We start from the raw sequence: 11,156 nt of genomic DNA on the forward strand, positions 1-11,156 counted from the left end.
AATGGCGGAAGAAATGTGTTACAAAGCGCCACAATTACATTGTAAATGTCTAACCCGCTCCTGGATACGCATGCGTCAAATGCTTGACATACCTAACAAATACCAAGCCAATAAATCGAAGTTTTCATATACTGTGTACTTTAGATGTTTCATAGTAAATGGTAAAGGAGACACAAAGTATAATATCTTCATTATCGTGAAGTCCTGTGGCCAAAAAACCCCGCAGCGTCACATATTTTACGGCAGGGCGGATTTTGTGCCTGCCGAGATTTGCATGCACCCCCCACTTGGACCAGCATAATGTCTACATGTCTATAGTTCACATGATGTACTTTAAAGACATCCATCTGTCATGTGGACTTCATCTTTGGACCAAAAAGTTCCCATATTGGAAATATGGGGTGCATGCATTTTAGTCAGGGCGGATTTTGGCCTGCTGAAATTTGCATGCACCCCCTATTGTGTGCTTGGTAATGATATACACCACCTGTGAATCTGACATAAGTATCAAAAGGAAAAAAAAAATATTTAAGAATCTCTTTTCGAGCATGGAGATTTGGTATCGAATGTTCGATATTTCAGTATCGATCCTAACATCACAAGTGGCAAGTGCGTTTCTTAAGTTATTTTGTACGGAGATATTTTGTTGTACAAGACCCATACGCGGAATCCGGATGGATTGACAAGGCAGCAAAAATCTGAACTTCGCAGAAAATCGACGAAGTATCAGGCTGAAGGTGGGTAGGCTAATTATGGCCAACTGGCTAACGTGAACCTGTGTAGGTGCTTGTGATATAATTTGTGCATTCCGTAGTTTGTCAAAATAACGTGAAAATAAAATGCTATGCTTTCAGTCAATCAATACATGGTTTACCAATAAAATGGCATTTAAGATGTCCATATTGGAGTGACTAAATCGTGGTTTGGATGATGACACTTTATTTATTATTTATCTATTCAGGGCAAAAGATGAATTATTTTACACATTTCAGATGAAACTTTGCCATCTTACAGTGTTACAACTAAGTTATTACAAATGTTCTGTGTGCAACACTTCCTGGCAGATTACAAACTCCAATAAAGTCCTGCAGGAGACCAGCCACTGGCAATCTGGCAATTGCTGCAATGTTTATTAATCTATATAGCTATATAGTTTTTTAGGTCACACAGCCGTTTGAACTGATGGGTATGGACCTCATTGGAAAACTAACCACCACAACAAACGGACACATGTATGTGTGCGTGATGGTGGACTACTTCACCAAGTGGCCACAAGCCTATCCCCTTAAGACCAAAAGGGCTGAGGAGGTCACAGAACAAATATTGAAATTTGTTCATCAATTTGAAGCGCCGAAACGCATTCTCACGGACCAAGGGAGTGAGTGTGTAAATGCGGTAAGCACAGAACTTATATCTTATTGGAATCTATTCTTCTTCTTTCTATTTGTGCTTTTCCCTTCAGGGGTCACCACAGCAAATCACCCGCCTCCATCCAACCTTGTCTTCTGCATCTGTCTCTCTCACACCAACTACCCTCATGTCCTCCTTCACTACATCCATAAACCTCCTCTTAGGTTTTCCTCTACGCCTCCTACCTGGCAGCATCCTTCTACCAATATATTCACTATCTCTCTTCTGGACATGTCCCAACCATCTCAGTCTGGCCGATAACTGACTTTATCTCCAAGGCCTCTAACATGTAATGTCCCTCTGATCTTTATCCATCCTGGTCACTCCCAATGAGAACCTCACCATCCTCATCGCTGCTACCTCCAATTCTGCTTCCAGTCTCCAGACCAAACAGACCTTTCCTTTCCTTTTAGCTGAAACTCTTCTATCACACATTATTACACCTTATTGGAATTTATTACTATGTGTTTAAAATAAGGTTTCTTAATATGTTATGCAATTGTCTGAAATTGTATATGTGTTACCAGGTCAATAAGAATGTCTGCAATATTTTGGGGATCAAAAGAAGTTTGTGCCCCCTACCATCCTCAAACCAATGGTTTGGTGGAGCGCATGAACGCAACCATCCAGAGGTAAGTAATGTCACCTTGTCATCCAAGTTGTCCCTCAAAAATTATATTGTTGAATAGATTTGCAATCTATTTTTTCTCTTTTAGGGCTCTTGGTAAACTGGTAGGGTGCAAACCAGAAATGTTGGACGAATATTTGGATGCTGTCATGTTTGGGTTGCGTACCAAAAAACAGATGACAACCAAATTCTCCCCCTATTTTTTGATGTTTGGCCGTGAAGCCCGGTACCCAACAGAAGTTCCAGAGGACTTTCTGGTTTGTGAAATGCAGTATTAAGTTTAATTACATTATGAAGAATTAATGTTATTATGAAATTGAAGAAGTAATATATTTCCATGCTGTTTTCTTTCATATTGAATGTATTTGTAGAATAGAAATGTTGCATGAGCTATTGTCTATTTTACAGATGGACAGTAATGTGGAGGATTACATTGGAGCAGAGACAGAGTTTCAGAAGTACAGAAATGTATGTTTATTATGTTTATTTTTGCCTTTACACAATAAATCTGGTATGCATGGATGTTTAAATGTTTCTAAGTCAGTGTTCAGTCTTGTAACTGTGATTAATGTATACGTTTCACTTTTGTAGATCTAGAAGCAGTGTGGACTGGGAACCACTCTAGTGACCATGTGCTGCTCTCAAAAATAGAAAAGTATAAACTATTTTGTTGGGACATTGCTCGGATCGCTCCTGGCAAAGAGCTTGAGAGTGAGGTAATAATTCTTTACTTTCGAATGACAGACTTTAAGTATATCTTGGATTGAGAGTACTGATCAAATGTGTGCGTGTATTTGTTTTTCAATTAGTTGTTCTTACTAGGCACCTCTGGGCCATATTTTAATCCATGAATACATAAATGAGTGTTTAAATATGTTTCTGTGTTGTGTGGAAACAAAATGTTATCTTTTTGTTGTCTTTAAGGTGATAAATGCATATCTAACATTGCTTGTCCAACGATACACCAATGCCAACAGCGGTGGTCAAGCTGCTGTCATTGACAGCTATGAAATGACACGTATTTGGACTCACAACACCTCCAAGCTCAAAGTTAGTAGAGAACATATTTTTCTAATTAAGTAATGATTACACAATTGCTTTATATAGTCACATTTTACTTTATTATCCTTCAAGTTGTTTGTTTGGATTGATTTTCAGATGGATCCGATGCAGTTCAATATTATTGTGGGGATTTTTAACCAACATCATCACTGGATGTTAACGGTAAAGCTTTGACTGTCGCTTTGAATACCTATAAAATAGTCCTTATTGGGACTGATATGAAGTTTATGATTACAGTTAATGAAACATTTTAAACAAATATTAATCTGTTCATTCATTGTCTCAATTGGTGGTAGTTGTAGTGGAAAAGTTGTAAAGTTGTTACCTTCCAAAAGGTCATTTATCCTCATGAAAAGAGGACCTTGTTTGTGGATCCATTTGGGGAAACTGACGATAAAATAAAAAGATGCCTGGAAACAAGAAGGTAAGAAGAACTTAAAGAAAGCAGTTAAAAACATCAATCTGGTATAGACAAAGATGTATCATTTCTTCAAAGGGCATTCATGCGGAAGAGGGACTGTAAGGTGTCAAGGTGGACATGTGGTACCCTTCCTCATGGACTTCCGGGTGATGGCACATCATGTGGTGTGTTACTTGAAAGTGAGTACAGTTGCAGTTTCATATAGCCAGACTTTAAATGTTGACTTAATCAGTCTGTCTTATGCACACAATATTCATAACAGATTTTCAGCTTGTATTAGTCCTGTCAATGTCTGTAACCCCTCCCCCCCATATTTTTTGCAAAGCATGTACAAAGTATCACAATTCATTGGCTCCATATCTAATAACTTGTCTTCAGTTTGCTCAGTGTATTCTGGAAGACCAGCCCCTGACCTTAGATACCAGCAAAGGGGCTGTCAACAACATGCGAGAAGAGATTGCCAAAACTCTTCTCCGTGAAACAGGTGTGCTACCGTTTGCCTTCTTTTGTTTGTGTTAAAATTCATTATCAAAGGGACAGTTTGTGGATTTTTTGTCAAATTAATTAACGTTTTTTTGTGTGCGTGTATGTTTTTTTTAAATTAGAATCCCACAAGAACCTGTGCCACCATTGTGGGTCTGAGGAAACGGATGACATGCTATGGGTAATGACATTAAATTGAACATATCAGAACACATACAGTACTTAACAAGCCAACTTGTACTAATTGTACTTAGTACTATTGTAGTGATAGTAATGCCTACAGTAAAAGACGGATGTGAATAACACCTTAAATGTTTGTCATTTTCAGATTGGTTGTGACAACTGCAGCAGGTGGTACCACCACAGTTGCTTAGGTCAGCCACCACTTGATGCGGACTATCTCTGTCCTCTCTGTCTGTAAGGCGGGCAGAAGACCATTGAGTGTGTGTTTATGTGTTTTGCTGATGGATCATGTATATTTCTCTACTGTATATAGTTTAAAACAATTTTCACACAATTTAAATATTTTCATATAAAGTTTTCGTATAAAACATTTTCCTGCTCCTATTTCTTTTTGGGGACATTTTGTGCACACATTATTTTAAAAGCAAATTGGCATACTGCCGTAAAATGCATGCACCCCGATTTGCTCTTGAAGAACTTTTCTGTTCAAATGATGAAGTCCACATGACAGGTGGACAGACAGGGTGTCTTTAAAGTAAATCATGTGAACTATAGACATGTAGAAGTTATATTAGTCCAAATAGGGGGTGCATGCAAATCTAGGCAGGCACAAAATCCGCCCTGCCGTAAAATGCATGCACCCCGTATTTCTAATATGGGAACTTTTTTGGTCCAAAGATGAAGTCCACATGAGAGATGGATGTATTTACAGTAAAGCATGTGAACTATAGACATGTAGAAGTTATCTCAGTCCAAGTAGGGGGTGCATGCAAGCAAATCTCGGCAGGTCAAAAATTTGACCTGCCGTAAAATGCATGCACCCCATATTTCCAATATGGGAACTTTTTTGTTCAAATGATGAAGTCCACATGACAGATGGGTGTCTTTAAAGTAAATAATGTGAACTATAGACATGTAGAAGTTATCTCAGTCCAAGTAGGGGGTGCATGCAAGCAAATCTCGGCAGGTCAAAATCCGCCCTGCCGTAAAATGCACGCACCCCCTATTTGCTGATAGGAAACTTTTTTGGTCCAAAGATGAAGTCATGAAATGATGTGAACTACAGACATCCACCCCAAATAGGGGTGGATGCAAATCTCGGCAGGTCAAAAATCTGCCCTATATATATATATATATATATATATATATATATATATATATATATATATATATATATATATATATATATATATATATATATATATATATATATATATATATATATATATATATATATATACATATATACATACATACATACATACATACATACATACATACATACATACATACATACATACATATATATATATATATATATATATATATATATATACATATATATATATATGTGTGTATATGTATATATATATATATATATATATATATATATATATATATATATATATATATACATATATATATATGTGTGTGTGTGTGAAATCACATTTACATAAGTATTCACAGCCTTTGCCATGAAGCTCAAAATTGAGCTCAGGTGCATCTTTTTTCCACTGATAATCCTTGAGATCTTTCTACAGCTTAATTGGTGTCCACCTGCAGTAAATTCAGTTGATTGGACATGATTTGGAAAGGCACACACCTGTCTATATAAGGTCCCACAGTTGACTGTGCATGTCAGAGCACAAACACCAAGCATGAAGTCAAAAGAACTGTCTGTAGACCTGCGAGACAGGATTGTCTTAAGGCACAAATCTAGGGAAGGATACAGAAAAATTTCTTCTGCTTTGAAGGTCCCAATGAGCACAGTGGCCTCCATTATTCGTAGATGGAAGCTGTTTGGAACCACCAGGACTCTTACTAGAGCTGGCCGGCCTTCTAAACTGAGCGATCGGGGAAGAAGGGCCTTAGTCAGGGAGGTGACCAAGGCCCCGATGGTCACTCTGTCAGAGCTCCAGCGTTCCTCTGTGGAGAGAGGAGAGCCTTCCAGAAGGACAACCATCTCTGCAGCAATCCACCAATCAGAACTGTATGGTAGAGTGGCCAGACGAAAGCCACTCCTTAGTAAAAGGAACATGTAGAGCAGGAGCCCACAGGGGTCAGGGTAGCCGGAAAGCTAACAAATTCCCATGTGCACAGCATTTAGTACAAGGGTCACTGTCTAGAGAAATGGTCATCTGCCGATCTTGCTCTGGTGGGTGTGGTCATGAGGGCCGTGAAAAGGCACAGAAAATTCGAGCCAGATTAGCTCCACCTTCTAACAAAATGAAACATATTGAAATTCAATCAGCATGTAGTATTGTGTGATAAATAAGCAAAGGCAGACATTTCTGGTGGTGGCCTACCCCCGGCAGATACCAAAATAGGACAAGAAAAGTTTGAGCTAGACCAGCTTTGTGACTAACAAATTGAAACCGATGCTAAATTGTTCAGTACTGCAAACTCTTTCAAAAATCACTAACGCCAGATAATTTTTGTGGTGGGATGGCCGCGCCAGACACTTTGAAAGGGCCACACCCTCGGAGCTGACCTTGATTAGCTTGTGGGCTAACAACATAAAACCACTTGCAGAATGTTATCTATGATGATGTCTATCTCAAATAACCATTGCCAGACATTTCATATGGTGGGGTACCCCTGCCTGCATTGTATAGGCCCCGCACTTGGATGACCCAGATCAGCCATTCACCTAACGACATAAAACCACCTGCAAAATGTTAACCATGTTAATGCTTATCCCAAATGACCATTGCCAGACATTTCGTATGGTGGGGTACCCCTGCCAGATGCATTGTAATGCAATGTAAATGGCCTTGCCCTTGGATGACCCAGATCAGCTAGGCTAGCCATTCCACCTTACAAAATATTAACCATGTCAAGATCAATGGGGCTAATAATACTGTTACAGTCATGAGCTTGTGAATTTCTACATTGATTATAATTATTCAAAGCCTTCATCGTCCTCCAAATCAGAATCTTCACTCCATGCCTCATCTGAATCAATCGGTTCTTCACCCTCGGCGACGTCAGGATCAGCCTCCTCTCCAACGATGATAGTTTCATCGCTGTCTCTGTCGGCGCATTCTTCATCAAAGAGAGAATCTGGTGTTGCGGATCCTTGGAACCATATAGGTATGAGTAGGCTGTTGTTTTCAACCCAGCCATAGTCTGTTGGTGATAATCCATTCCCAGGATGTGCGGTTGTTGCTTGGACCACAATATTGTGACATATTGCGATCTCTTAACCTTCATCTGAAGAGTACGTTGACAAGGTGGCAACAAAGCACAGTCAACTCGTTTGACATTTGCCAATGGGTCATCTGAAATGCGACAAAATAAGTTAAATACCTTAAAGATTTGTTAACCTCTGTATATATGTCAAAACACATTCATACGAATGGTTGTGGTCATTGCAGCGAAGACTGGATTTGATCTAAAGAAAGTTCTAGCATTCCCAATCATCACCCATCCTTTGGCACTTCACACAGTGATGGCGCACACATCAAAACTCCAAAGTCAGCCCTGTTGAATAAACTTGAGGAATTACAGACAGAGCCAGTAACGGAAACTGAGCTTCTGCTTAGCTACACTCAGGTCTATGATGGCGGCAACTAGTCCTAGCAGTAGTGGTGGTGGCAGCATCATGCTGTGGGGATGTTGACCGAAAATGAGACAAAGTGTTTCACTCGCTGTGATAATGTATTTCAAGCAACCTATAGGCTTTGTGGTAAAAATCATCTCCATATATGGCACACGTCCAAAAAAAGCACTCCACTCGCTCAGAGAAGAGCGTTTTTAGTGTGATGTGCTTTATTGCTTGGCACACACATCCATTGTTCGAAATGCACATTATTCACTCTCAAACACATTGTGAACAAAGGATGATACAGCAGGTCATTGTGAGCCAGTGGAGGGTGCCAGGAGGCTCATTCCAAAAGTGGCTCATGCAGCTTCGCATCCCGTTCTCTCTGCAACATTTTCATGTGGCTGAGAAGCACTGCTGTGGAATTAGAGCGAAAATGAGACAAAGTGTCTCACTCGCTGTGATAATGTATTTCAAAATTTCAAAATTGTGGTCAAAATTTTCTCCATATATGGCACACATGTGCCAGGTCCAAAAAAGCACTCCGCTCAGAGAAGGCTCCGAAGAGCGTTTTGGCACTTATGGAACACATTTAGTGTGATGTGCTTTATTGCTTGGCACACACAACCAATGTTCGAAAATGCATTTTATTCGCTCTGAAAAAAATTGTGAGCAAAGGATGTAACGGCCGTCCATGTGAGCAGGCGGACGGTGCCAGGAGGCTCATTCCAAGTGTGCCTGGCGCAGCTTCACATCCAGTCCTATATGCAACAGTCTGACGTGGCTGAGAAGCACTGCTGTGGAGTTAGAGCGAAAATGAGACAAAGTGTCTCACTCGCTTTGATAATGTATTTCAAGGAAGCTATAGGCTTTGTGGTCAACATTTTCTCCATATATGGCACATGTGTGCCACGTCCAAAAAAGCACTCCACTCGCTCAGAGAAGGCCTCCGAAAAGCGTTTTGGCACTTATGGAACACATTTAGTGTGATTTGCTTTATTGCTTGGCACACACAGCCATTGTTCGAAAATGCACTTTATTCGCTCTGAAAAAAATTGTGAGCAAAGGATGTTACGGTCGTCCATGTGAGCCAGCGGAAGGTGCCAGGAAGCTCATTCTAACTGTGCCTGGCGCAGCTTCGCATCCAGTCCTATATGCAACAGTTTCACGTGGCTGAGAAGCATTGCTGTGGCGTTAGAGCGAAAATGAGACAAAGTGTTTCACTCGCTGTGATAATGTATTTCAAGCAAGCTATAGGCTTTGTTGTCAAAATTTTCCCCATATATGGCACATGTAACAGGTAAGAAGAGACCTGATTATTCAAACTCTTCATATTGGCTGGTTCTTCATGAAGATATTCATGGACTTTTCTGAATCCACAGTTTGCCAATTATTTGGACGAGGCAGAATAAATTGACAAACTGGGGTAGTTTCCTAGGTGAACTTGAGAAATTCTTCTAAAAAAAACAAAAGGTTTCGGACCTGTGGTATAAAATAAATTGTGTTAACGTCCCTGAGGAATTTGAACAATTCCTCTAAAAACACCAAAGGCGGTTTCGGACCTGTGGTATAAAATAAATCATTAGATGGGTTGGAGGCCCAGAAGAATTTAGTAATTCTTCTAAAGTACCAAGCGAAGGTTTTGAACCTGTGGTGAAAGCCCACTGAAGCATAAGTGTAAGACGTCGTGTGTGTATGTCTATAGAAAATAACAAAAAAAATTGCAAAACTAGTAGGGTAAGTAAGGGCAGAAGATGACGGAGTTTACTTTTAAGAATGAACTTATTCAGGTTAACGTGGATAAAATAAATGCACGCACAAAGGTGTGGAGAACACAGTTGGAAGAAGTGTGGCCTTACTATGAGGCCACCTTTAGCGGTTTGGAGTCAAATAAGGAAAAAAAGAAGCAGTGGCAATGAAAGATGACCCCAATATGTTTGATGCAACACACAACAAGTGGAAAAAACATTCTTTGCATCATTTGGTTAGACATACTGAAAAGCAAATGGAAAAAGAGAAAAATGAATCTTTATTATCTGAATTGTTGCAATTGCAGGTGCAGGGAGCGAAGCGAGACAATTCGAGGGCCACCAAGGCTGAAAAACAAATGGTGTCTAAACAACAGGCATCATACCAAAAGTCTGATTCGGCTCCTCTACCACCAGAACTTGAAGCCTTGACCCCGGAGACACCGGACTAGCCTTGAAGTCTTTTCTTCTCTAAGTGGTCCCCATGGTGTAGGAGCCTGCTGTTTACACCTCTCATTGATTTGTTGCAATTGCATCGCAATATGTCACAATATTGTGGATCCAAGCAACAACCGCACATCCTGGGAATGGATTATCACCAACAGACTATGGCTGGGTTGAAAGCAACAGCCTACTCATACCTATATGGTTCCAAGGATCCGCAACACCAGATTCTCTCTTTGATGAAGAATGCGCCGACAGAGACAGCGATGAAACTATCATCGTTGGAGAGGAGGCTGATCCTGACGTCGCCGAGGGTGAAGAACCGATTGATTCAGATGAGGCATGGAGTGAAGATTCTGATTTGGAGGACGATGAAGGCTTCGAATAATTATAATCAATGTAGAAATTCACAAGCTCATGACTGTAACAGTATTATTAGCCCCATTGATCTTGACATGGTTAATATTTTGCAAGTGGTCATATTTTGTAAGGTGGAATGGCTAGCCTAGCTGATCTGGGTCATCCAAGGGCAAGGCCATTTACATTGCATTACAATGCATCTGGCAGGGGTACCCCACCATACGAAATGTCTGGCAATGGTCATTTGGGATAAGCATTAACATGGTTAACATTTTGCAGGTGGTTTTATGTCGTTAGGTGAATGGCTGATCTGGGTCATCCAAGGGTGGGGGCCTATACAATGCATCTGGCAGGGGTACCCCACCATATGAAATGTCTGGCAATGGTTATTTGAGATAGACATCATCATAGATAACATTCTGCAAGTGGTTTTATGTTGTTAGCCCACAAGCTAATCAAGGTCAGCTCCGAGGGTGTGGCCCTTTCAAAGTGTCTGGCGCGGCCATCCCACCACAAAAATTATCTGGCGTTAGTGATTTTTGAAAGAGTTTGCAGTACTGAACAATTTAGCATCGGTTTCAATTTGTTAGTCACAAAGCTGGTCTAGCTCAAACTTTTCTTGTCCTATTTTGGTATCTGCCGGGGGTAGGCCACCACCAGAAATGTCTGTCTTTGCTTATTCATCACACAATACAACATGCTGATTGAATTTCAATATGTTTCATTTTGTTAGAAGGTGGAGCTAATCTGGCTCGAATTTTCTGTGCCTTTTCACGGCCCTCATGACCACACCCACCAGAGCAAGATCGGCAGATGTCCATTTCTCTAGACAGTGACCCTTGTACTAAATGCTGTGCATGGGAATTTGTTAGC

The 11,156-nt window shown here is 40.3% G+C and overlaps 1 protein-coding gene across 3 annotated transcripts; it reads left to right on the plus strand.

Moving 5' to 3' along the window:
• The first annotated feature begins 479 nt into the window (after positions 1-479).
• LOC131128292 (uncharacterized) lies at positions 480-4,491 on the plus strand. 3 transcript variants are annotated; one of them, XR_009129619.1, is made up of 11 exons: positions 480-2,042; positions 2,127-2,295; positions 2,447-2,506; positions 2,630-2,754; positions 2,963-3,088; positions 3,197-3,262; positions 3,436-3,524; positions 3,597-3,700; positions 3,900-4,005; positions 4,127-4,185; positions 4,333-4,491. XR_009129619.1 is itself a non-coding variant. In XM_058071002.1 (5 exons), the coding sequence occupies exons 2-5, from the start codon at positions 3,656-3,658 to the stop codon at positions 4,423-4,425; spliced, it is 303 nt and encodes a 100-aa protein (XP_057926985.1). In that variant the 5' UTR covers positions 3,358-3,524; positions 3,597-3,655; the 3' UTR covers positions 4,426-4,491. The 3 variants fall into 3 exon arrangements, 2 of the variants coding, with proteins under 2 accessions (XP_057926985.1, XP_057926984.1); XM_058071002.1 differs by lacking the exons at positions 480-2,042; positions 2,127-2,295; positions 2,447-2,506; ... (1 more) ...; positions 2,963-3,088; positions 3,197-3,262 and having other exon boundaries at positions 3,358-3,524; XM_058071001.1 differs by lacking the exons at positions 480-2,042; positions 2,127-2,295; positions 2,447-2,506; ... (1 more) ...; positions 2,963-3,088; positions 3,197-3,262 and having other exon boundaries at positions 3,358-3,700.
• Positions 4,492-11,156: the final 6,665 nt, after the last annotated feature.

The sequence above is a fragment of the Doryrhamphus excisus genome, chromosome 4 (genome assembly GCF_030265055.1).
Source record: "Doryrhamphus excisus isolate RoL2022-K1 chromosome 4, RoL_Dexc_1.0, whole genome shotgun sequence".
In the NCBI taxonomy this organism is placed as follows: domain Eukaryota; kingdom Metazoa; phylum Chordata; class Actinopteri; order Syngnathiformes; family Syngnathidae; genus Doryrhamphus; species Doryrhamphus excisus.

Coding starts and splice junctions, on each gene's coding strand:
- LOC131128292 (XM_058071001.1), top strand. CDS start 3,578: ATGTATCATTTCTTCAAAGGGCATTCATGCGGAAGAGGGACTGTAAGG. Junction 3,701..3,899: donor ATGTGGTGTGTTACTTGAAA/GTGAGTACAGTT, acceptor ACTTGTCTTCAG/TTTGCTCAGTGTATTCTGGA. Junction 4,006..4,126: donor AACTCTTCTCCGTGAAACAG/GTGTGCTACCGT, acceptor TTTTTAAATTAG/AATCCCACAAGAACCTGTGC.